The sequence below is a fragment of the Phalacrocorax aristotelis genome, chromosome Z, assembly GCF_949628215.1.
Source record: "Phalacrocorax aristotelis chromosome Z, bGulAri2.1, whole genome shotgun sequence".
Classification (NCBI taxonomy): Eukaryota; Metazoa; Chordata; class Aves; order Suliformes; family Phalacrocoracidae; genus Phalacrocorax; species Phalacrocorax aristotelis.
This window is the reverse complement of record NC_134311.1, coordinates 76158076-76182437: the sequence shown is the minus strand read 5'-3', so window position 1 is coordinate 76182437 and position 24362 is coordinate 76158076. Positions and strand designations below refer to the sequence as shown.

Sequence of the window (24362 nt, the reverse complement as noted above, 5' to 3'; positions counted from 1 at the left end):
GGTCTAGAAATTACTGTACTGAAGACATAATTTTAAGAGGACAAAATATATTTAATCATAATTTTTATTTTGTAAGAATTGACTTTTACTGTGAATAGCATGTTGTCTCCTAACACACCCATCACTCTTGATTCACCTCTGTAAGGATGGAGGCAAAAGCTGCTGATAACAAGTTATGAATTTTCTTTTCGTCAACATAAACATGTGTTTTTTTTTCAAGAGCACAGCTTCTCAAAACACTATTCATTTGAAATTTGTCAGCCTCAGGCATGACAATACTTAAAAAATAACCTTGTCTAGTAACCACAGCTGAAAAAACAGCCTACAGGAGAATCAGCATCTTATTTGGGCAGGTGTTGAGCAAGTTTTTCAGTTCTGGAGTGTCACACAAGTTGTGTTTCAAAGCTCCTGAAAGTTATGTAATTTAGTTGATAAGAAGCATGCTTTCTCAACTGAATTTAGAAGATGACTCTTATACATTTATTTCACAGAATGGTTGAGGTTGGAAGGGACCTCTGCAGAACATCTGGTCCAACCTCCTGGTTGAGCAGGACCACCAAGAGCCAGCTGCCTTGCCCAGGACCATGTCCAGACAGTTTCTGAGTATCTCCAAGAATGGAGACTCCAGGACCTCTCTGGGCAAGCTGGGTCAGTGCTCTGTCACCCTCATTATAAGCAGCAGTTTATACTCATAGCATGACATTTATATACAGTTATCATCTATCCTCCCAGTAAATTAGATTGCTTGTAAACTTCGTGTAACATTACTTTTTCTAAAGGCTTTGAACTTCTATGTTTCATAAAACAATTACACTTCCTTCCTTCAATATACAGTGTCAGTGCCATGACACACACACACATTGATCTTAGACCATCATGTTTTTAACCTCAGCTTCTAATCCATCTTCTTGAGAATTATTACATCTTAATTTGAAGGGCTCTTAATTATTAGACATACATGCTTATAAATTAAAGACAAAACTGGACTTTTCATTTTGGTTTATTGCTGTTCCTGAATGACTGATAAATCATATGGGTGAGGGGTTTTTGTTTGAGTTATGTTTCAAACTAAAAGATAAGTTACTTAAGACAATAGTTGAAACAGATTTCATCCTCCAAGCCTCTTACATTCTTGTAAGGCTAGATATAAAGACCTTGGATTTCTAGTATTTAGACACTGGAACCTTACGTCTACTTAGAACTCTGAGTTCCTTATCAAAATGCAGAATTTTAGGCATCTGAGAAAACACAACATAACAATTCAGGAAATTCCTCAAGACCACAGACAAGCATGCAGGAACTTCACGCCCTGTTTTGGGGATAGGAGCAGGACTAGATGTAGACACCTACACAGGTTCTGTGTTCAAGATACACAGCTTCAGACAAACATTTCTGGTGTTGAAAGTGGCTGAGTCCTTGAAGTCTAAAAGATGACATTAGCACTTTTTCAGGAAGCAGGAAAGACCTCTGCTGGAAAGACTTCAAAGAGTCTCTCATCTTAAAAAACAGTGCCCTAATAATCACTTTCTGCTCCCTATTTAATTACTTTAGAAACAGCAAGACACAAAGCATTTACTGACTAGAAGAGAATGAGATGTTTCCAGGAATATACAATAATGCAGCATGCACACACAGACTTATTCTGTTCAAAACCTAAAAGCTGATACTGTTGTGTACTTTTAAGATTTTTTTGATTTTTAATTTTATGACGTTGACTACCTTTTTCTACTAAACACCTGGTTTTCTAACATATGGAATAAAGAGGACAGGTCCTTGGAGAGTTCAAGGAAATGGCAGCAAACATGGAAAGTAAGTTTCCCTGACTACCTGTCAGGGCATGAGGGATTTGAAAGTCCATCTGAGTTCCTTTCAGCCTTGAGAGTAAAGTGATCTTTGATTAAGTGAAGCATGGACTTGTGGAGACTAAAAATTGGTATCTGGTGCTTGCAATAGCCAATAACATCTGACTGTAGCCAAGGAGGACAATTTGTCCATCACTTTTACTGCTAATGCCTAGATTTTAGTACAGGAGAAAGTTCCCATATAGCGGCACAGAAATTGTTTTATTTCACCAGAGACTCTTAGGAAAAGTAACTGAAAACCTGCACAAAATGTGGAAGCCAAAGCAAGTTAGATTCAATTACTAAAATCAAGTAAGTCTGGTGGCAGTTGTCTTTCAACAGGTAAGAAAGCCTTACGAATTATTCCGAACTCATCTGTTCCCACTTGGGGGGGGGGGTGGGGAGGGGGGGGAAGGGGCATACCCCAACCAACACATGAAACCTCTGAAACTCTAAATTTCAATATATTTCCTGTGAACTGCAACTGCCAGTATTATTTTCACCTGGCTTGTATAGAAAACCCACAATTTACCAACTATTTTCACTGAATTTCTGTTTTAAATTTGGAGCAATATGATAAAAATTCCTGTGATGAAACCATCTGGATGGATGGATGCTTTCCCAGCAAATTCTGATGCTAACATCAAAATTTCTCCTTTGGTAACAGAGCACTGCCATGGTGAAAAAAATCAGAGTGCCTAATTCATTGTCATTATTTTCATCAGCTACATGTTTAACTTTTCTAAGACTACACAAAAAAGGAAGAAGGTAGTATGAATTATTAAGGACTTACTCAGGATACAGATTTTAAACTCAGTATGCAGCAACAGCTGGAGGTGAAGTTTATCATCACGACCATAAAATGGATAAGGGCCCAGCTTGTGCTAAGCATTGCAATTTTTCCCTCCTCACACTCCAAGTTCTCCATTCTCAAAATACAATCCATGCAGGCGTATTACAAGAGATTAAAAGGTGGATAGTTAAAGGAGAAATATTGTTCAAAATACCTATAAGAAAAAATGTTTTAGCAGACCAACAGCTAGAAATTTATAGTCTCTTTCATACACATCAAGGAAATTTGAGTTGCAGGGAGAAATCTAAAGGATAACAGTATGGGTTAGTTTTGGGATTTTTTAGTTTTCATTTGGTTTTCTTTTTTTTTTAAAGGATGTTCCTCTATCAAGACCAGAAATATTAAAAAACTACTTAAAAATTCCACTGCATTTTACAAACTATAGAATTTTGCGACATTAGTAACTGTGTTTTCCAATGTACTGATTTAAGAACTGACAGAGAAGGAGGGTTTGAATCCTATAGTTTTTCCACTTTTGTCATCTGCAGACCTGCTTTCGGATGGATGGTTTTTAACTGAAAGTACATGCTGTCATCTCACACATGGAACTGTCCCGATCTTTGCTATCTTACCTGCAACTATTTCTAACTGACACTGAAGAATAAATCAGACGTCCATCTTCAGTGTGAAGTGCACCAACTGCCTACAGCCCTGCCTCTCAGCATTGCATGAGAAGACAGTCCAGTTCTTTCAGCTGTTTACCCATGATGCTAAAAGCAAATGTGGTTTTCAAGTTCTGAGCCCTCAGTCTTTGACCTGCCCTCAGATATTAATAATGTAATTTTATCCACGTCGTGATTTGCTCTACTGATACAGAGCAATTTCAGGTGTAGAGTTCAGATCAAAGCACCTGCATTTAGGGAACCTATAATGGGAACTTGGATTTACATACAGGTCCCTAAAGGTTATTGAAAGATTAAGCTGGCCACTCACTAGGGGGAGAATTAGTTGCTCAGACACACATGCAATGCTACTCAAGAATGCCATCTGAATGTCTCAGGATATCCTAAATTATCTACACATAAGCCTGCAGATAGGAGAAGACCTTTGTGAAACCTTTGTCTATAAAGCAACTTGATGTTAAGACCTCATATGGGACAGGAGACTTCACTTGTCTATCATAGCTGAAATACTACCTAATCTCTAATGATGACTGTACTGACTGTCTTAAGACTTTAAAAGGCTTAGCAAACATGAAGACATCTGTATCTGGGTGTAACATCAGTAGCTACATCCCAACTCTACAGTCAAAAACAGAGTGTTGAACAAATCCAGAAGAAAGTATTTTCCAGGGAAGGTGTGACATAATTGAAACACTAACATAATGCATATTACGTGGAAGTTAACTGAACATGCAACATCTTGTTATCACGATCAGCTTCACAATCATCCCGCTCTTCATTCCATGGCAAAAAGGGCACATTAGGTGGTAAGTCAGACACTGGCAATAATATATGAATCAGTCTGTAATCCTACAAGGCACTGATGTTAGTTAATGCTGGGTATTGAGCTGTAAATAACAAGACACTGTTTTGCAAGTCACAGTAATATCTGCTGTTATAGATCTGGAAACAAGAAATTAAAACATATTGCAACTGATAACATACTTCATCTCCAAGAGAAGTAGGAAGATGAAATTTCTCAGAGAAAATAAATAATGTGACATTCAGGTTACAAGCTAAGGCACATTGGTGAAACTGATGCAACTATTGTAATTTTTCACGTTACTGATGGATGAGAATGTTTTGACTGAAGGTTCCCTATTATCTCTTTCCAAACTAACTTCTACAGCTGCCCCTGAAGTATAACGGTACAGCATTTAAAAATATGAAAATCTAGATTTCTTGTTTAAGACTACTTATAAAAAAAGTCATCCTATTTCTAGAATTAGAGGCATAAAACAGTAATGAAAGACACAAGAAATCATTTCACCCGGATAACAGACATTCTCATCCTATAGTGCAAAAAAAAAACCCCACACCCAAATGGTTCTAATACTGAGTGGGAAACAATTTGTTTTTATGTACTTCAGTACTTACTGCTTAATATTTAAATTATACCGTATCTATTATAAACATAGATGTCTGTATGTTAGAAGATGATGCAACAATTCTATTTGAAGGAGCGCAACACATATGTAGCTACATTCACCAAACTAAAAGGTAGAGCTGAAAAAGGTAACGATATATATTGCCACATAAATCCAAGCAAAGTATGTGAACCCACAGCTGGTACTCAGTGTTCTTTGACCTATTGGAAAGTGTCGATTCATCAAGAATTCAAATCATCAAGAAAGGATGCATATATATTCACAAAATTTTGAAGAAAGGTACTTAACGAATGAATGAATTTAGCTTTTTCCAGCTTAAGCCTAAAGGATTCTCAGTAACAAGAAACAAGCCTTTGTAGCAAGCCTTTGCTGTATTTGGAACATGACAATTTCTCTTTGATAGCTCAAAAAACCTCTCTCAGTATGTGACAGAGTATAGGCAGCGTATAAAAACAATTCCAGACTCAGAATGTACTGTGGATGTGCGCTGCCCTCTGCTGTACGGCTTAAAACCTTCCACCAAGCCCAACAGCCATTGTGCTGTTACTTTTTAACATAGACAGGTAAGATATACTTTACCCCAAATCAAAACACTAAAATATTACTACTCTGAGCATGCAAGCAGTGAGTGCCTGCTATGGAAAGATTTACACCTGTCACCTTAAACAAACGACAGAGACCACTAAGACAGATTTTTTCAATGCCCATTTGTATATTTCCAAGCAGATAAGGAAAAATACACTGGAACTGTTCTCCCATTTGCTTAGAGCAAGACCTTTTAACCATTGGGCCTTGATTAGGGTAATCTTCCGCTACTTCATACAGAATATGCTGATTCAAAGTAATATATGCTTCAGCCTTATCTGTAAGCTAACAAGCCTTTCACGTGTATCTCTTCTCCAAATAAGACTTTTTATTTATGTTTCTCATTCAATAAATTTTTCACTTTACTATAAACACATAACCACAACTCCTAACTCTTCATCACTATGTAATTAAGGTATTCAAGACACCAGAACTCCTGTGGGAAGCTGTAGTTGAAAAGTAAGCAAATAAAAAAGAAAACACCCAACAAAACCACTCCAAAAATTTTTTCCCCTACAGAAACTGTTTTCATTTGTTAAAACTTTGTGAAGGTCATGTAGCTACATACAAACTCATTTTCAATGAAATCACTTGAATTTCCCTCAACTCCAAGCCACTGACTATAGTAGTTGAAAGTAGCTTTATTTTCAAACCTTTCATTTCCTCTATTAGATAAATCTTTTATTTATCTAGAATCACTGGAATTATTCACTCTACCTGGTCTGTTATTAATCCATAGAAATGGCAACAACCAAAAACCCCACACCATTTAAAAAGTTAAAACAAGTTCGGGAGAATCAAAATGCCTATCTGCTATTTTGAACTTTCAAGGCACACAGGTTTTGATGAAAACTAGAGGATGTACTTGGTTAAACAGTAACTTCTATTACTTCCTCTCCCCTAACCATGAATTTGTAATGAGCAGGGCACTGAAGAGCCTATTTCCTTCTTCAGAGAAGGCTTAAAAAAATATATATAATCTCAACTGGAGCTGAGAGCTACCAAGATGATCGGGGACTGGAGCATCTCTTATGAGGAAAGGGTGAGTGACCTGGGTTTGCTCAGCCTGGAGAAGAGAAGGCTGAGGGAGGATCTTATCAATGCTTATTAATATCTTAAAGGTGGGTGTCAAGAGGATGGAGCCAGACTCATTCCAACAGTGTCAATGACGGGACAAGGGCGATGGGCACACGTTGGAACACAGGAAGTTCCACCTGATTATGAAGAAAATCTCCTCCCCTGTGCGGGTGCCAGAGCCGTGGCACAGGCTGCCCAGAGAGGCTGTGGGGTCCCTCCCTGGAGACATTCACACCCCGCCTGGACGCGGTCCTGTGCCCCCTGCTCTGGGTGTGCCTGCTCCAGCAGGGGGTGGGACGGGATGACCTCCAGAGGTCCCTTCCAACCCCCACCAGTCTGGGATTCTCTAATTCTGTGAATGGTCCAGCCAGCTCAGTTAGGGTGATGATGAAACACTTCAATTTTTGCTGTACAGTGGTTTGGGTTCATCAAGAAGGCAAAATTCACAGGGAATAGAAAATGCTGAAGTGAATCCTGCTCTGACATATCTCATGTAATATTCCCATTTCTGGGACATATCACATAAATTTCTTAGAAAAATATACAGACCTGGAGAGCTCACAGAACCACTTAGTTTATAAAGAAATTAAAATCTGAGACAAGAATTCACATGGACATATCAGTGAAATCGACAAGATTATACCTAATTCCATATGACTACTGATAATACTTGCCTAAACATCTATTGTATTTGAAATAGCATACATAAAAGAAGCAGAATTTTTTGAGAACTATTAAAATACAACTGGCACCCAACTAGTAGATCTTGAATTTGCTTTCTGATAGCATGTTAAAAAAGCTGTTAAATAGGGATGTAACAATTTAATGAAAAATTAAATGGTTTGATAAAGAACAGTTAGATACTTGGGGTTGAAGTCATTTTACAAGTATTTTTTAATGCATCCTTTTTTCCAGCTTTGGACCAATAGCTCTGAAAAAAACAACGTAATGATTTTAGCCAAGGTTAAGGTAAGAGTGAAATGTTTCTTGGTCTTGGGTAAAGGTAGTAAAATTTTACCATATATGACGACTATACTACTTTCAAAAGAGGTAGCACCACTCAAGAAAATTCTTGTGTTTAACAAGAAACAACTTACAGGTCCAGCTTTCAGTGTAAAAAATGTTATGGTAGAACACATTTAAAATAAGTCAACTGAAAACTATACAAAAACCTCAGTGTTTATAAACATGTCTGTGATTAAGTGAAGTTAGACTTCCATTACCTACAAATGGCTCTTAAACTGACATCAAAGCCACATATCAGATATACATTATATCTTGCCTACTAATGTGTTTAGAGAGCAATTAATCTACTTGGTTTCTTATTCTTCAACTGCCACTTCACACTACTAACAGTTTAAACCTAATCTTTGATTCACTGGATCAATTATTACCTTAGATGAGGCAATATAACTTTACATTTAAAAATATATTCTGATCTACAATACTCAGCAAGTTATACTCAGAAGGAAAATGTAGCAAAACAGTACCAACACATTAGAAATTAAACTGCTGTTATAAAATTATACTGCTAAAAAGAATTACCTGTTTTTGTGAGCAAGAGATTATCCAGATGTCTATCTCCAACTCCAAGGATGTATGTAATTACACAGTAACCAGCTGTAACAAGTACATTGTGAACATCAATATAAGTACCTTTCTTGGAGGGCAACAGGTTCCACAAAATTCAACAGCATATGACATGATCTTAGCTCTTATTCACAAGTAATAAATATACCAGAGAGACTGCAGGGAGGGGTGGTGCTGGTAAGAAATAATCAAGATTATCAGCAGTATGAAGAACATTTGAAGTAATGAAACTCCAAAGTTTACTCAGTACTTCCTAGATTTTAACTTCGTACAACACAATAATATGCTTAACGCTAAAAGCCTAAATTAATTCAATATTGGGATTAAGATACTTCAAAGGAAGATGAAGTATTTTAAGCAAAATGAATGTACACATTTTGAACTTAAAGTATTTTAGGATAACTGTAAGCAAGCATTAGACATTGATATGAATCTGAACGTATACATCTGCAGCATTTGCAAGCTAAGCAGTGGGCCAGGCAGTGAAAAAGTAAATTCGAACTACTGCAATCTGTTTTAATTCTTACTTTCACCCACTAACCAGTTTGAAGTAGTTCTAAAGACTGCACCATGAGAAAGAGAATGGGAAAGAAGATACTGCGGAGCAATAACTGAAGTCTTTTTTTTTGTAAACTGGAATTGCTTTTAATGCAATGGGCAGCAAATGTAATATGTTAACATAGGCATCAGTTTACTGACCAAGAACTAGACTACCAGATTTTCTTGTCATCCAAATGGAACAAGAAGTTGTATGTAGCCTGACCCCAAAAAATCCCCGATGTTTTAAGAACAAATTAAAATTTTCTACTACAAATACAGATTATTTTTTATTATAGAAATGCTCTATAACTCCATGAATTATAGAGACCCCAACTCGTGATGTGGAGAGGGCAGAGGTAAGACTATTGTTCGAAAGCAAAGAGCATTTAACGTCTAGTCTCCTTTAAGGGGAACAAAAAAAGGGCTGAGGGGAGGAATTGTCTAAGACATGCCAGGCTCAAAACTATCATCTTCGCAAGGATTCTGACAGCAAGTACATGCACAATGCACTATCTACAGTCATCTAAACTTAAGATGTCTTAATATCTCGTCTACCCTGTCCTTTATACTTCAGATATGAAGTTACCAACTCTAAGACTGTAACTTACCACAGCTTTTAATATATGTGTCCATCACCTCTGCACTTATTCCATGAGGCCCAGTCTCACTAGGTGCATGTTTTCTGAAGAAGTTCTGGAGGAGAAATCATCAACATATTTAGTTATTCCACATGATCTGAACAGATCTTTAGAACTGGTAAAAAAAAAAAAGATTTAAATCAAGACCATAAATGGCCATTATTCCAGTCTGCTGAACTAACAATCACTCCCAAAAAACCTAGTAAGATCTAATTTAATTTTGTATCACTTTATTTTCTGTCTTAATCATCATATGTTTATACTCAACAGAAACAGATGTGAAGTTCAAATTGAAAATCAGTTTTCTTTATTAACAGCTTAAAAAAATTAACAAGTTAATAACCATGCATGCAAAATACTTCCACAGGAAACTGTTTATGCCAGATCAGCAAAAACTGGAACAGGACTAACAGTTCAGATTTGTAACTACGTTTGGGACACACGCTCTTACAAGGTTATCATAATTATGTGTCTCCATATTCCTCAATACAACCAACTGCTACTGACTTTTAAAGGAAAATTTAGTGACATCAAATGGAAATTTCACATTTTCTGTGAAATGTGGACAGGGCCAAAACAGCCCTTCCTACTACTCAGAAGAAAACTGGGTTTTTCTTGACTGAGACACAAGATGGGTAAATTATATCCAAGATTAAGTACAAGTTTCTTCCAGCAAGCAAAGGTAAGCAAGCACTGGACGAGAAGTTTCACAAGCATCCGGATGATATAAGTGACTAAAATCCTAATGAAAAAATTAAAGGGAATCATAAAAAAGAAAAGAAGGTACTGAAGGAAGGTACCTGCAGGATATTTAGGAAAGTTTTGCTTGAAAAGCAGTCCTGTTGTAACATGCATCAGAGTTTTAAGAACTGGAGAAAGTTTTCATTATCTTTCCTTACACAGGAACATGTCCTTCTGAGGTATGTTAAAAAAGCTGACAGTACAGAGAGTCTGTTAAATGAAATCCCTAAGCAAAATGTAGAAGGTAAGTTTTAACTGGTTAACAGGGTACTAGGGAGATCTACTTTCAGTGCTCCAAAATTTTACATGATGGAAGAAAAAAAAAAAAACAAAACACAAAAAAAACCCCACCACCAAAATCACAAACAAACAAGAAAACCCTAAGAAAACCAAAAACCCAAATACAAACAGACTGCAGACCATCCAAATGCTAAACTGTAGAGTGTAGAACAGAAATATCTCCAAAACATGAACTGTAATTTCAAGACTGTTGCTAGAAGGCAACATGCAAACATCAAAACATCTTTTCTGTCCTGCAGATATGTAATACCAGCCAGTATTAGATTACTTGCTTTAAAATTTTTCATAAGTTAAACATCCGTTAATATTTCAATACAGTCCCTGTCTTTATTAATGTAGTTGTGACACCCAAAATGAACATTTACAAAAAGAATAAACCAAACTTTCACAACACCTGAAGATCTTCTTTTCGTTTTTATTTCCTACCTACAATGGCCTACAATGCCCAGCTATTTTATCATGCTTTGGCACAGGAAGTCTGGGCTCTATAATGCATTTTGCCATTGATCTGTGCAGTAATCTTAGATCACATTCTTTTGGTGTCTTGTCTATTTAGATTAGAAATTCTTCACAGGAAGAATTGTGCCTTATGTCTGCACAGCAAATAAAACAGTGGGACACCTATGTTAGATTGGAATATTGTAAGTAATTGCAAAATGACAATTTCATAAGCATTTCTAAATATATTATTTTATAAAAACATATAACGGACTAGAATATCAACAGTACATTTCCAACATGTACTGTGAAGAAACACTTTATAAACTGTATGATTATTGCATGTGTAGCTATAGCTTATCACAATCTGTACAGAACAGAAAGCTCAAAACACTTATGCAACTTGATGCTGGTCATTGATTAATGATAAGCATTTTTTATAAAGGATAAGCATTTGATATGCTGATTTGTTAAGCAAATGATAATGACAAATGATAAGCATTTTTAATCTCCATATTTTTAAAATATATAATTTATAGCAGCTGGGAGCTATTGGCTTTGGCTCCCAGGTACTAAGCTATGAACAAGTGTAAACCTCAGTAACAACTACAAAAAAAGGAAGAAAGGTCCTGTGACAAATTGAATCCAACACAACCATGCTGTGTCTTCATTAAAAAACTTATTAGCTATATATCTTATACAAAAATCGGGTATGTTTTTATCTAACTATATTTATCTCAACCAGCTGAGGTCTGCTACCTAGTTTGTGTGCTGTGTTTGAAATCAACATGCCTTTTGTGTGTCACTATTCAATTATGTATCCCTACTCAATTCCACAACAGTTACAGAAAGCCTGCCAAGAAAAAAAAAAAAAAAAATCACAGTTTTCTATACATCCACCAGGCAGAGAAACAGACTTAAGGAATTATATGGACAAACTAGTTAGTTGTTCCATTTAACAAAAAAAAAAAAAAAAGACATAATTAAAACATACTTTAACAAGGTATCAAGCCAAAACTACTGAATGAAAGACAGAAACACTTTAAAACAAAACTGTACAGAAAAGTATCATGCATCTTCCATTCATCATTACAGCAAAGCCAGAATTTCAATATCACAACTAAATAAATGGTAGTGGTTTTAGGACGTGAGATACTAATGTGGTGATTTATATTTTTTTAAAGCAAAACATCCACTGTAAATAATGTTTTATAAAGCAATAAATGTTTTTTTTAAAGCAAAACATCTGCTGTAAGTGTTTCAAGCTGTAATTTGTCTTCTAACAACACACAGAAAAATCAGTTGAGAGACTAAAGACTTTTGCATAAGATCTAAACCACCAATATATACTGTTTGATCTGAAGACTTAAAATTCCCCCATAACATACCTGTATACTTTCCTCTGTTGCAAGAACTTCTGCAACTGGTACTGATTGAATAAACTGCATAAAGCCTGTCACAGAAAACAAACAAAAATCTCCAATGCACAGAACTTTCAAACTCCTCTATATTGGATATTTATTAAAGGGCAACACTGATACACATTTTCATTTGACTGCTTCTCATCACCAAAAAAACATGTTTTGCCCCCATTTTCTTCCTTCAGTCATTTCAAAACAACTAGTTATTAACATCAAACTAGCTTGCAAAAGGTCTGTTGTTCCAAGTCTTCCTGAGAAGAGAAAGATAAACCAACAGCTTTCTAAATATTTATCCAGAATGTACCTAAAAGCATAGCCAAGTTTGATTTTGTTTTGTCTTTTTTCTTTTTCCCCCCATTTCATGCAAAGATCTATAGACTGGGGTGTTAAAAATTATTTGTCTGAAACCATACAGCACACTAGTGGCAAGGATCACACTACTGACTGTCACATACTCCGAAACCCAGACCGGGCCTCTTTTATGAAGATATTTGAGTCACTTGTGAAATGCTGTGGTCACCCAAGTTGTTTACTTCCATGACTTACATTGCAACAAGGTTTTCTCACACATTTGAAGAATTTTTAGAACACTGGACTAAGCAAAACGTCTCTCATGAAAATAGCGTGTCACAACAGTCTATGAACAGAGAGAGAAAATTCCACCCAATACTGCATTTTTAGGAAATAAAAGTATTCATACCATGTTTTGTACTAGTTGCCAGCACTTTATAGGGTGTCAGCTTCAAATCCAGATTCTCTTTTCTTAACAGCTGGAAAGAACACCACAAAAAAAAAAAAAAAAGCCAAAGATTAATGCAACAGAATGCAGCTTCTATTTCTAAAAGGAATGTGTACTGGACATTGTTCTCCACTGTTCTTCACTGAAATTAGTAATGAGTGAAAGCCTGTTTGCTGATTTATTATTTTTATTTTTTAAATCTACACAGCATCACTCCCTGCCTACAAAGAAAGGAAAAAAAGCCACTTAAGACCTGAGAACCCAGGAATGTATTAGCAACATAAGCTGCATTAACAGTTTTCAACAGTCTTGCTCTCAACAAGGAGAATCAAGAACACAGAAGGACAAGAACAGGGATTAATAACTCTCACCTTATCCATGAGTGAAATAATCTGAAGAATAAGTTGATCTTGACGTAAATCATCACCATGCTTAAAAATTACAGGATATTTGCCTCCATCTTCTGTCTTGAAGAATAACTGAGCAGGCATTAAGGCACTCTGGAAAAGGAAGTTTATTCTACTAAGCTGGTTCACAGCAATTTTCATCTTAACATGTTGATACAGTGGACTTCTGAAATATAAAGCCTTGCTTACTGCACTGTAAATCAGAAGTGAATTAAGCAACTATCAGGTCACAGGATTCAAGTATCAAATTCAGTCTGGAAAAAAAATTTAGAATAGTCCCATCTGAATACAAACAGCATGGCAGTGAGCACCAGCAGTCTCTTCATGTTCCTCAAGCTTGGTAGAAAAGAAGCAATTCTAAAGCTTCTAAAAGCAGTTACTCACTGTCTAGAACATACCATTTTCCACTTACCAAAAGTGTGATCTCAGCATGTTTTTAAAAAAAAATCTTAAGGCTTTCCTCCTTTTTTAGCAAGGAATATGAAGGATAGATACATTCCTCCCATGAAACCCCCCCACCCAGGAGCAGAAGAGGAAATGACAGAAGGATTCAAATTTTGTTTGTAGGCATGTAATTTCAAACAACATAGAAGTATTATGCAAAAGGTCACAACAAAACAAATTTAAACTGACCAAATCAAAGAGAGACACAATTATAGGATAAACATCAAAGAAATGCTAGGGGCAAGACATCTTAAACAATTAATTGCTTCTTTAATCTATTTAGTAAAAGCAAAAATGCCTTTTTACATTGTTGTTAGAGAAAGCCAATTTAATTGTTTGCAATTTGTCTGCATAAAATGGGTTGAAGGGGATCAATTACCTACATGAATGATTTAATCTATTGCAACTGGCCAACACACTTCCCTCAAAATCAAAACAAAGAAAAATAAAAAGATACAGAGTTTAATATTTGAGCAGATTTTCATATACAATGAATGTTTCAAAATTACTATGTTCCATAAATAAAGGAAAAATTCTTTAGATACTCCCACAAAAGCTGCCATGTGATGTCCCAGAGCACCAAAAATTAGTCATTCTTCCCTCTTCGGGTTTGTCTGTTTTTTATCCCATAGTACATAATCAAAGATTAAATAGAGATATATAACCTTCAGAATCAGGATTGAAGCCACCTGTGATTTTGATACAAGTTACATCTTACACTTTTGGACCTAAGTGTTCTACACTGCTACTTAAGACCAATGTGTAGAAGACACTCTGACTTTGTCCTGATCAAGTTGAGCTATTATTCTTGATAGGAAATATTTAGAAACTGTTCCAGCAGTCTTTTTGTCAACATTCTTCCCCTGATCCTTAAATCATACTGAGTCTAAAAGTTGACTCAAGTCTGCAAAACCTTGTTCTCATTACAAGATCTTTCCAATGTTGCCTCCACCTGAGGTGCAGCAGCACGGAAATGAAGTATACTCTTGAGAGACTAACTGATATATAAAGAAGCAAGCCAAAGCTGGAACCAAGAGACGGTAAGCTAGAAGACTATGCAAAAACATTCATCTCTGACTAAGTAAACACAAATTATATCACAGTCAACAAGCAGCCTGTCAAAGTTTGAAACTACTGGGTAAAATACATTTGTGACATAGTAGAGACGATGGATCACCAGGAGTTGCCACAGCAGCTTGATCATTTTTTTAATTGACAGAGAATGCCTCCTGGACATAGGCCTGACTGGTAAAGCTCATTTTGGTCATCTTAAAATTAGTTCACAGTCACCTGTATGAGTTGAAAGTAAATTTATAAAGGGGTCCTACATCACTGGACAGTGGTAATAACTTACACTCCAAGTAGTACAGGAAGTAAAAAATCCCAGCTCTTCCAACAGCACATTGACTATTTATTGGCTAGATTAAGAGCTTGCCATATGATCAGAAGCAAGTGCTACAGATAGGATCTACCTGTCAGTCCACAGCAACTGGACGGGATGAGCCACCTTATTGCTTTCCAGTCTCTACCAATTTAACAGTTTTATTTTGCAATGGAATAGACATACAACTGCTGAGATGCAGCACCTGTTGAACGCAGTCCAACTAACCTTCAGAGAGATTCTGGACTAGGAAGCATTCCTTCAGCTTGAGGACTTCATAAACTTTATGAGCTGTACCAGTCTTACACAAGGTGCTTTCAGCTTTCCACATTAACTTGAAAAAGTGTTTCACAAAGAAAATAGAGTTGTTTAACCACTTTAAGAGCACATTATAGTTACATTTTGCTCGACTATGTCAGCCCCTTTAAATCTTTCATCTGATGTTTCCAAGCTTAGTGCTCATAAGATTTGTTTGTATTTCAGCTACTCAGAAGACCTCATTTACCTTGAAGAGTGTGGCTTTTTCAGGGATTATCCCTTTAATTTTCACCTGAGGTTCCAGAGGAAGTGGAATAAGTTCCATATCTGCTAAATTCATCTTTTCATTATCGGCTAACAATGCCTGAAGCCGCTCATTCTAATAGAATAAAAGAATAAAAACTTGTTTAAAAGAACACAAAATACACGCTAGGTATATATGAACAGTTAAAAAGGATGTATTAGTAAATATCCAATTTATTAAATTCTTTACTATCCCGAAGAATTAAGATTTCACTCTTAAAATCCAGCAAAAAAATTTCTCCATTTGCAGTAATATGAATAAGAAAGCAGTCTGAGTAGAGTACAGCAATTCTATAAGTGTCAGGTATAAGTCTTATAACAATGTATATCTAAATTGCCTGCACAAGTAGCAGGATTATTTACTTTCTATACCAGTATCAAATGTTAGTTGTTTCAGAAACTTGATTCAAGTCTTCAGCTCTGATCCTTTAAAACACTGAGCTCAAGGAGATCCCTACCACGAACGAACCGAGCTGCCAACAGCTTGCATAGGTGTTATTTCAGAGCTTGCTCTACATTCCTACATCTGTAGTTACCAGAAACACAGCACTAGCCAGTTTTTGAGTTCTTTACACTTGTTGTCCTACAAAATAAAGGTCCAGTACATAGAAGTCTCTAGTCTTTTCCCCAGCCGAATGTAACAGGCATAAACGCAGACAAGCAGCAAGATAGCCCTCTACTGTCAGGAATGCTTCTGTTCCTTAAATGCTGCTAGCTAGATTTTAATTCAAAAATCAAAGCCATGTGTTTCTTAGTTTTACAAAAATATCATGGCAATTATAAAACAACATTTGACAGAATGTTATTAGTGCACTGCACAATCAGGAAATACATTCTTACAAATAGAAAAACCCTCCTTCTCTTTTAGTAATTACACCTTTATTACTGATACATAGCACATTCACAAAATTTCATAAACACAATGCTTAAGTGTTTCATTTTCCCCACACAAATATACGCCACAGATTGAAAAAAAAAAAGAAGGTGAAAAGAATTATTACACTAAAAAAATCCATGCTTAAAACTTCCCTTGGTATTCCTGCCTCCTCCTCATCCCTGTCTGTCAAGTTTACATGAAATATTTTAGCTAAGAAGGACAAAGCTTCTTAAAATGCACCCGATAGAAATCCTTTTCCTCAAGATGCAAAAGATAACTATTCTTATATAAGGTGTGTCTCAGAGAAGGCAAAGTTCTGCTAAAGGTTTGTTGCTATTGTAATACATGCAACCCTGCTGCCAGTCAGATTTCATTATCTATCCTGGCAAAATTCTCACACCACAGTAACCTCTGCTCCCTTCCTATGCCCCCCACAACGTGTTCACTAGTATATCATCAGCTACGCAATTATTCTCATGTCTTCCTTTTGCTAGAATGTCCCGAGATTCTTCTCAAGGGCTTCTTGTCTTTTTCATCTACAAACTGTCACAATATTTTTGAACTTTGACTCATCTAAACCTCTCCTAAGTTTGTTTGAAGTTTGCTAAAATTATTACAGGACAGGCAGACATCTGTTACAGATCTCAGTGCTAAGAATTTTTAGTGAAAAGCTAACATTCCTGTTGTCACATTCTAGCCACAGATAAGTTTTCCAATCCTTTACTTACCTTCTTCTTACGATTCCCACTTTCACGCTGCACTGCTTTCATTACATGAACCAGACGATCTACAAATGTCTGCTGGGCTGCCAACAACGAACGCATGACTCTGACAGACTTATCGCCCTAAGTGAATTAAAAGAAAGAAAATTAGTTCTTCATTCTGTAACTATTTTATCTAGAAACTACTCTTTTGTTCTAAGACCTTTAGGCTTTTAAGAGGTAAGTGAATAAAGTTCAATTTCCTATAAATTCAAAAGGTATTTTCAGTGAAACACAATCAGAATCACTGTAGCTGGCAATCAATCATCTGACCTATCTGTGCACTTAAATTTGCATTAACAATTTCAGTGGTGAACAGTCATGCATGACAAACCTATTCACACAACCAAAATAAGTTAGTAAGGATAAGCATATGGAATATTCTTATGAAGCCTAAGAGTCAGATTTGTATAACATCCCTAAAGTGCTAATTAATACGAAGTATGAGATACACTAAAATCAGGAAAGAATGCACATCTGCTATAAATTATAGCAGATTCACAATAGCACAATATTCACAAAAGCAGATAGCAATTCACAAAAGTGTTTTTTTCCTGCTGGTCTAGCACCCTCTACTGCTGACGCCCAGAACAACGCTTTGTGAATGCAAGATGTCTCGTGTCTCAATTTGCACTGCAAGGACAAGCGCTTTCAATAAAGCAAGCAAATAAAACAGACTGATTACACAAGGCAGAGGATTTTAGGACCAGTATGCTACTAACAGGAACAAGCAATACAATGTAGGAAAAAGTTCTCAATACTTATTTTCTTTTTCACTAGTTACTCTGGTTTACCAAACTCAAAATTCAAGCAGAAGCTTTTTTTAAGATTCCAATACATATGACATAGAAAACCATCCTCCTTCTAGACATCTGTGCCTTATCAAGGAATGACTGCCCCAAAACACTATGTATTTTCTTACACAGAGGCATTACCTTCAGCAAAGCCTGACTAAATCTTCTCATCACATTTAAGTACATTTCGTGAGTCTTTGGGTCCCTCTGCTGAGTATCTTGGTCTTCACACTCCACTATTACATACCTGCAGCATAAAAACAACCCAAGTTATGCTGTACTCTGGAGCTACGCAATTTGAGTGAAATACAGCAGCCCTGTATTGTAAGTCTGGAACTAAACATAAAGTTGATTTCTGAATGAGATATAAGCCAACAGGTGAGCTCCTCTAAACTGCATAGTCAAACTCCCACTTGGATCAGGACAGCCTATCAAAGTTTGAGATCCTTCACTTAAAACTCAGACAGGACAAGTCTGAAGTCCAAATCATATGAACACCCCAACTAAGCAGTGCATGCGGGAGGAGTGGGCATTCCACTGTGCTGCTACCCTCTACATAATGTAGTGGCTGCAAACTTGCTATTCAGGTAGACCTGCAAAAACAAGAAGAATCTCACCCTGCTCCCTATTTTACCGTTAGCCATGGTGGAAGAGACAGTATTGGTCCTGAAGAAGCTCTGCAAAGTCTATGTTCCAAAGTAAGTTTTCATTTCTAAAATTATGATTCAAGTACAAGATTTAAACAGTACGATTTGAAACAGGTATACTGAAAATTTAATTTATGTTAAGCAGTTGTTTGGAAAGCTTTTGTGCTTATTTCTATTCGCAGCACTGACAAGCAAGAAGTAGCTATGCACAGGTCTTCTGTTAACCAATACATCTCCTAATATTACCCAGTAAAAACATAATCCTACTATTAAAAAAAGGAAGAAATTAGCAAGTCAGTCAATTTTCAAATACTGCATTTGAATTAAAAAGTGACTCCATGCATTCAAACACACTTGCACTTTACACTGGCAGCTAGAATTACCCATTCTTTATGCACTTGTGCAGCATCTCTTTGCAGCTGAATGGTTACGGGACAAGATTAAAGGTCTGTCATTTGTAGCTGATCAGATTTGACTAGTCTTATTTATAAATACACAATATATACTATACATTAAAATAAGGCATATTTAACTTATTCCATGAGTATTTTCTTAATGAAATCTATAACTAGAGATTATTTCTAGAACTTTGTAAAAACATTGCTCTACACTGTTCCCTCACTAAAATGACAAAATTAGATTGCAGTAATGTGTATAAAAATAAGCCCGTAATTACAAAGTCTGTGCACCAAAACTTCAGGGAAAACCAGATGTAACGAATTGGAACATCCCATCTTCATCTTTATTTCTTAAAAAGCCCTAGACAGTTTCTCAAAGCTACCTTGAAACAAGGAGTAAGAGTAATGCTTCATACTTGGATAAGTGTCTCATATGTCCAAAGGAGAAAAAACAGCAATAGCACTGAGTTCTGCAGCCAGTGTTGAAGGACAGGACAGCTTTACAGTGACAAGTGACCAAGCAGGGAGGTTTGATTTTCAAGGGTTACTGTACTTTTTCCATTGATTATTTCAGGTGCGTGCTGTGTCTGGATAGTTGAAACAAGTAATTGATCAGCAGCCAAGAGGATTTACGGCTACCTCAGCTCAAACAGTAGCTGCAACATTTGTATTTTGTCACTGAGAAACTGAGATGTCTGGAAAGAAAACAAAGAATAAACTGACTGGGTTGGGGTTTTGTGTTCGTTTGTTTTTGTTTTGTTATTATTGTTGTTTTTTAAGTCCTAAAACTTCAGAGTTCTGGATGCTCTGAACTTCCCATAGACTGAATGTCTGAGATGTTGCTGAAATGTTTCTATTAGGTTCTATCAATGTGATAGAAATAAGTTAACCTACTAACACTTATATGAAATGAGGAATACTTGATTAGGTCAAGCATTTGGCTTCTGCCCACATCAATTAGACCTGCAACTATTTTAATCATTTAAATTTAATAGCACTTTTTTCTTAATCCAAACATTATCTTTGGCCACTGCAACACAGTATGTACACTAATGAACTGCAGTTAAGTCATGCACTTACATATTTTAAGTTTGAGATACTGCAAAAGCAGTAAAATACTAAAACTTAAAGACATTTACAAATGGAGTCACTCTCGGGGTAGGTTAGGATTCTTGTAAAAATTTTATAAGAACAGTTTAGTATGTTTACATGACATATCACACTGTTCCTAATTTACGGCGTATCTGTAGTTAAGACACATTATCATATGTTAATGTGCTATGAATATTAAGTGTTTTTTAATTATTAGATACCTCTACAACGGACATAAATAAGAATCATTTGACTTAAATTTAGCCATGTAAGAGGCATCTAAGCTCTCTATTTTAAAATATGTGCATATACAAGTAAATAGCTGTACGCGCTAAGTATGTGTGTATATGCATAGCATATATGTATATACATTAATACATACACACACTTTCCGAAAACAGCTCTATTCACCTCAGCTTTCCACGAGTGACATAATTCTATCTCCAAATGCTTACTCAGAAGGCATGCAGATGACTAGGTTTAGACATCTAATTTAATTCTTGAACTGCTAAAGTAAGAGAGGATTCTTAGCTGAGTAATCCTACCTCTCCACTACCTAGATGAACTATTCACAGATCAGGTTCCCCCTTAAGAAAGGGCACATCTACAATGATACTGTTTGTGCTCATAGCATAACCACAGATGGAATCTAAAAGTTAATTAGTTTAGCACAAAAAAATTAGTGATTTATGAACCTTCATAAAGTACACTCTTGATTAACGCTAAAGTAATATTCTGGTCAATACTGCCCAAAACTATAAACACAAACCAAACAGAAAAGCAGAGCAGAAGATGAACTTTATCTCCTTCCTACCACCATAAATGAACTATAGTTAGGTGCTTTTTTTTTTCTGGCACTGTATTTAATGTCCTGCAAATGACCTTCCTTTGTCTAACAGTAAAACATGTTTGAGCATTTCAAAAACCAGCACTCCTTTTACTCATTATTCTGTTCAAATGCATCCTGACAGAAACTGAGATTCTCAAGTTCTCAAGAAAGGTCATCTTTTGCTATGCATCCTTCTGGGCGTTATAGTTTTGATTTCAATTAGACATTGATATAGTATGAATAAATAGTTTCTAACATACCAGTATAAGTAGTTTGCCAACGTCGAATTTTTGCATGCTCGTGAAATCAAGAAAGTGCAGAGGTCTTGCTGGAAGGGATTTAAGAAAAGTAAAATTAAAATACAAAGAAGTCTAAGCACTTGAGAGAGAGATGAAGTTAGGGGCAAAACCCCAAATAATTGCAGGGTGTTTTAAGAGATACCAATTAATATTTAAATCATATTGGTTTTAATATTACTCCAAATCCAGCAAAAACATTACAAGTAAAAACAGGTCTGCTACTAAAGGAATGTATCACTAACATGTCAAAAAGTACAACAATAAACTTTTAATGTAAAGTTTCTATTTATAATATATTACACTTTCTTCCTAAAGGATTACCCCTCACCTAAGATTCAACCCTGAAAGGGATGTGCTACCCTGTTTTGCATCCGGAACATCTAAAATTCATTAAGATGTTCTACATTTTAAACAGAAAGAAAAAGATCTGCAGAGGATACACAGCATTTAGCTGCTTTTTCAAAGTTTAATATTCCAACCCAAAAGAAATCTGCATGTGTTTACTGATATGCTCAATAAGGCTTATTTTCTATGCAGTACTTCGACCCAAAAGGGAAGATTTGCAACAGGGAATGGACCTTTAGTTCAAAGACAAATTAACCGCACATCAGATTAAAATCAGGCTCCCTCAAACTGTCTGTACCTTTTGTCTTTCCCTCCCTTAAGACCCATTTTTATTACTCTTCTACTTGTGGCGTAAATTGAGTATCATCCTTGGCAGACGTAAATCAACAGTGTCTCACTTAGGTCCAACGCGATGACACCCATGCCAAAGAATATGGCTACAGGAAGAACAGACTCCGGAGATTAAAACATTCGGATAACTGTTTTCCATTAAAAACCCTGCTTTAAAACAACTCAAACACATGCAATTGTCAGTATCTAATCAGCATGTGATAGCCTTTGCAGTAATTTTCTCCTTTAAACAGAGTACTTCAATTTTATGAAGAATTCACTGCCCAGTCCCCCCGTTTTGGATTATGTGACCATGTACATAAATAGATGGCCTCCAAAAAAATCAGTTAAGCTATTGCTATTTTCTTAGCATTTATTCTTTTCAGCAAGATACAGTAGAAAGATTCAAATATTCACAAAACCTAAAAACAGTATCAGGTCACTAAAAAGGTTCAAGGACCAAAAAATACAATTTGACTTACATCAAGGCTCTCATTATCTGCAAGCTCCTTTGTCTTGGAAGTAAGAGGCGGCGAGGAAACGGGTGGAATGGGACTCATGATCTGGGAACTGCATAAAGGAAAGCATGTAATTGGCATGATTCAGAGTTCTTGCTTGGGGAGGGGTAGGGGGCATGCATGGAAATAGTAACACATTTCACTTCCACAGCAAAATAAATTCAGAAAACTGGAAGAGAAGTATCTTTGAAGACAGTACCTCAACCCTGTTTCAGAACAACCACATGAACAGCAACTTTGACAACTGCAGTTCCTGAAAACAGCAAAAATCTGTGCCTGGATAGCTGTACAGTTTATGGCTGCGAAGGACATGCACTTAGATTTTGATTCACCTTCCATAAAAAATAAGCAGACATAGATGGCAATTTAGCAGATCTACATTTTCAGGATAAGCTTTTTTTAAAATGTTCAAGATGAAATTGCTAATACACAACACCTGCAAGCACTTGTCTGCAACACAGTTGCACATAGCAGAGCAGACAAACCCAATACTTGCAAAGCAAAACTATCAGACAGTAGATTTACCTGAAAGGAAGTAATCAACAGCTCTATTAATGTCTGAGTGTCACTGCAGCCTCAAAATATACCATACATCCCAAGACACCCACTCTACAGCTTAGCAGCAAGATGAAGGAAAAGCAGTACTCTTGTAATATGAGAATTACACCCTAGTGACACAAGTGATTAGACATTGAAGCTTAAGACTAAAAATCCTGAAAATTTGTATTAAATATTCACAGAAGACTTCGGTTAACCAGGTTTGTTTGCACCTTGCTTAACACCATATTAATTAGGTATTTCAGCCCTTCTTTTGGATTCCTGCAAGAATAAGTGTTCTCCTCCAGCTTCTTTACATTCGCACAACTCTCCCTACACCTTCTTCTGCAGGAACAGGAAGAAATTTCTTTCCATTTCAGACTTTTAGATTCATATTCTTTGATGAAAGTGGGAAGTGGAACCCCTTGCACCAAATTCATTGAAGACATCCCAACTTTTGCAAGGACTAAAGGAAGCAATGCCAGTGTTTTTCTTGTTCTCCAGAAGTTATCAAAGGCTCTGTAAACTATTTGTAGTCAGGAAATATATTATGTGAAACCTCGAGGGTTAGTTTGGGGTGTGGTTTTTTTTTTTTTTTTAATGTCACCACTTCTGATTATAAAATAGGATGTTGAATATGCAATGGTCCCTAAAAATGAGGAAGAATGAGGGCTTACAGTGTTACATTTTTCTACTTTTCTACCAGAAATCTAAGCTTCTTACCTGTCTAATTCTGCACCATTACTTCCAGATGTTGTCATGCTTTCTGCCATTGAACCTTGACTGTCCCTCTTGCTGGGTTCCAGTCCATTCTTTATGTCATCAAAGTTTTCATATTTCAATGCCTGGACTAACTGTAGTAGATACATCAGCAAATCCTCATGGAGGAAAAAAAAGAAAGTTAATTGAGGGTCCAAAGCTAACTAGGACTCCATATTTGTAGAAAAACTTAGTCAGGATTTAGTGAGAAATGGAAATTGGGGTCTCCCTAGCAAGCAATATCAATAGAAAAATTGGTGTAGGATGCAATTTGACTCATAAAAGATACTGAGTTATCACACTACTAATGTTTTGTTACTCAAAGGTAGTAAGTGCTAATTAAGTAAATATTTAAGTATAATTACTATTCTGAAGTGCTCTTTACTTAAGCTGCCCTACTTGTTCCAGCATCCACAAAAAAACCTTTCAGTCTGTCGCTCCCCAGAAGAAATTCAAGCATAAAATCTGGAGCACGGTACCAGGCATTCAGGTTCTCTACTCTTGTATGCACAACGTGTTTTTTTTTTTTGATCCCTTTGTAGCTGGGAATCCAAAAAAAAGCAATGTATC

The 24362-nt window shown here is 36.2% G+C and overlaps 1 protein-coding gene across 1 annotated transcript in view; it reads right to left on the bottom strand.

The window, feature by feature from the left end:
* Window positions 1-24362, bottom strand: part of PIK3C3 (phosphatidylinositol 3-kinase catalytic subunit type 3) — an 80975-nt gene that overhangs the window by 31417 nt on the left and 25196 nt on the right. Inside the window, exons 11-21 of the mRNA XM_075078209.1 lie at window positions 23757-23911; window positions 22461-22548; window positions 21265-21332; window positions 18180-18285; window positions 17212-17328; window positions 15551-15682; window positions 13185-13313; window positions 12775-12844; window positions 12042-12106; window positions 9145-9229; window positions 7952-8026 (exon numbers count right to left, since the gene is read on the bottom strand). Coding sequence (XP_074934310.1) covers window positions 7952-8026; window positions 9145-9229; window positions 12042-12106; window positions 12775-12844; window positions 13185-13313; window positions 15551-15682; window positions 17212-17328; window positions 18180-18285; window positions 21265-21332; window positions 22461-22548; window positions 23757-23911 — 1090 coding nt within the window. The remainder of the gene's footprint in view (window positions 1-7951; window positions 8027-9144; window positions 9230-12041; window positions 12107-12774; window positions 12845-13184; window positions 13314-15550; window positions 15683-17211; window positions 17329-18179; window positions 18286-21264; window positions 21333-22460; window positions 22549-23756; window positions 23912-24362) is intronic.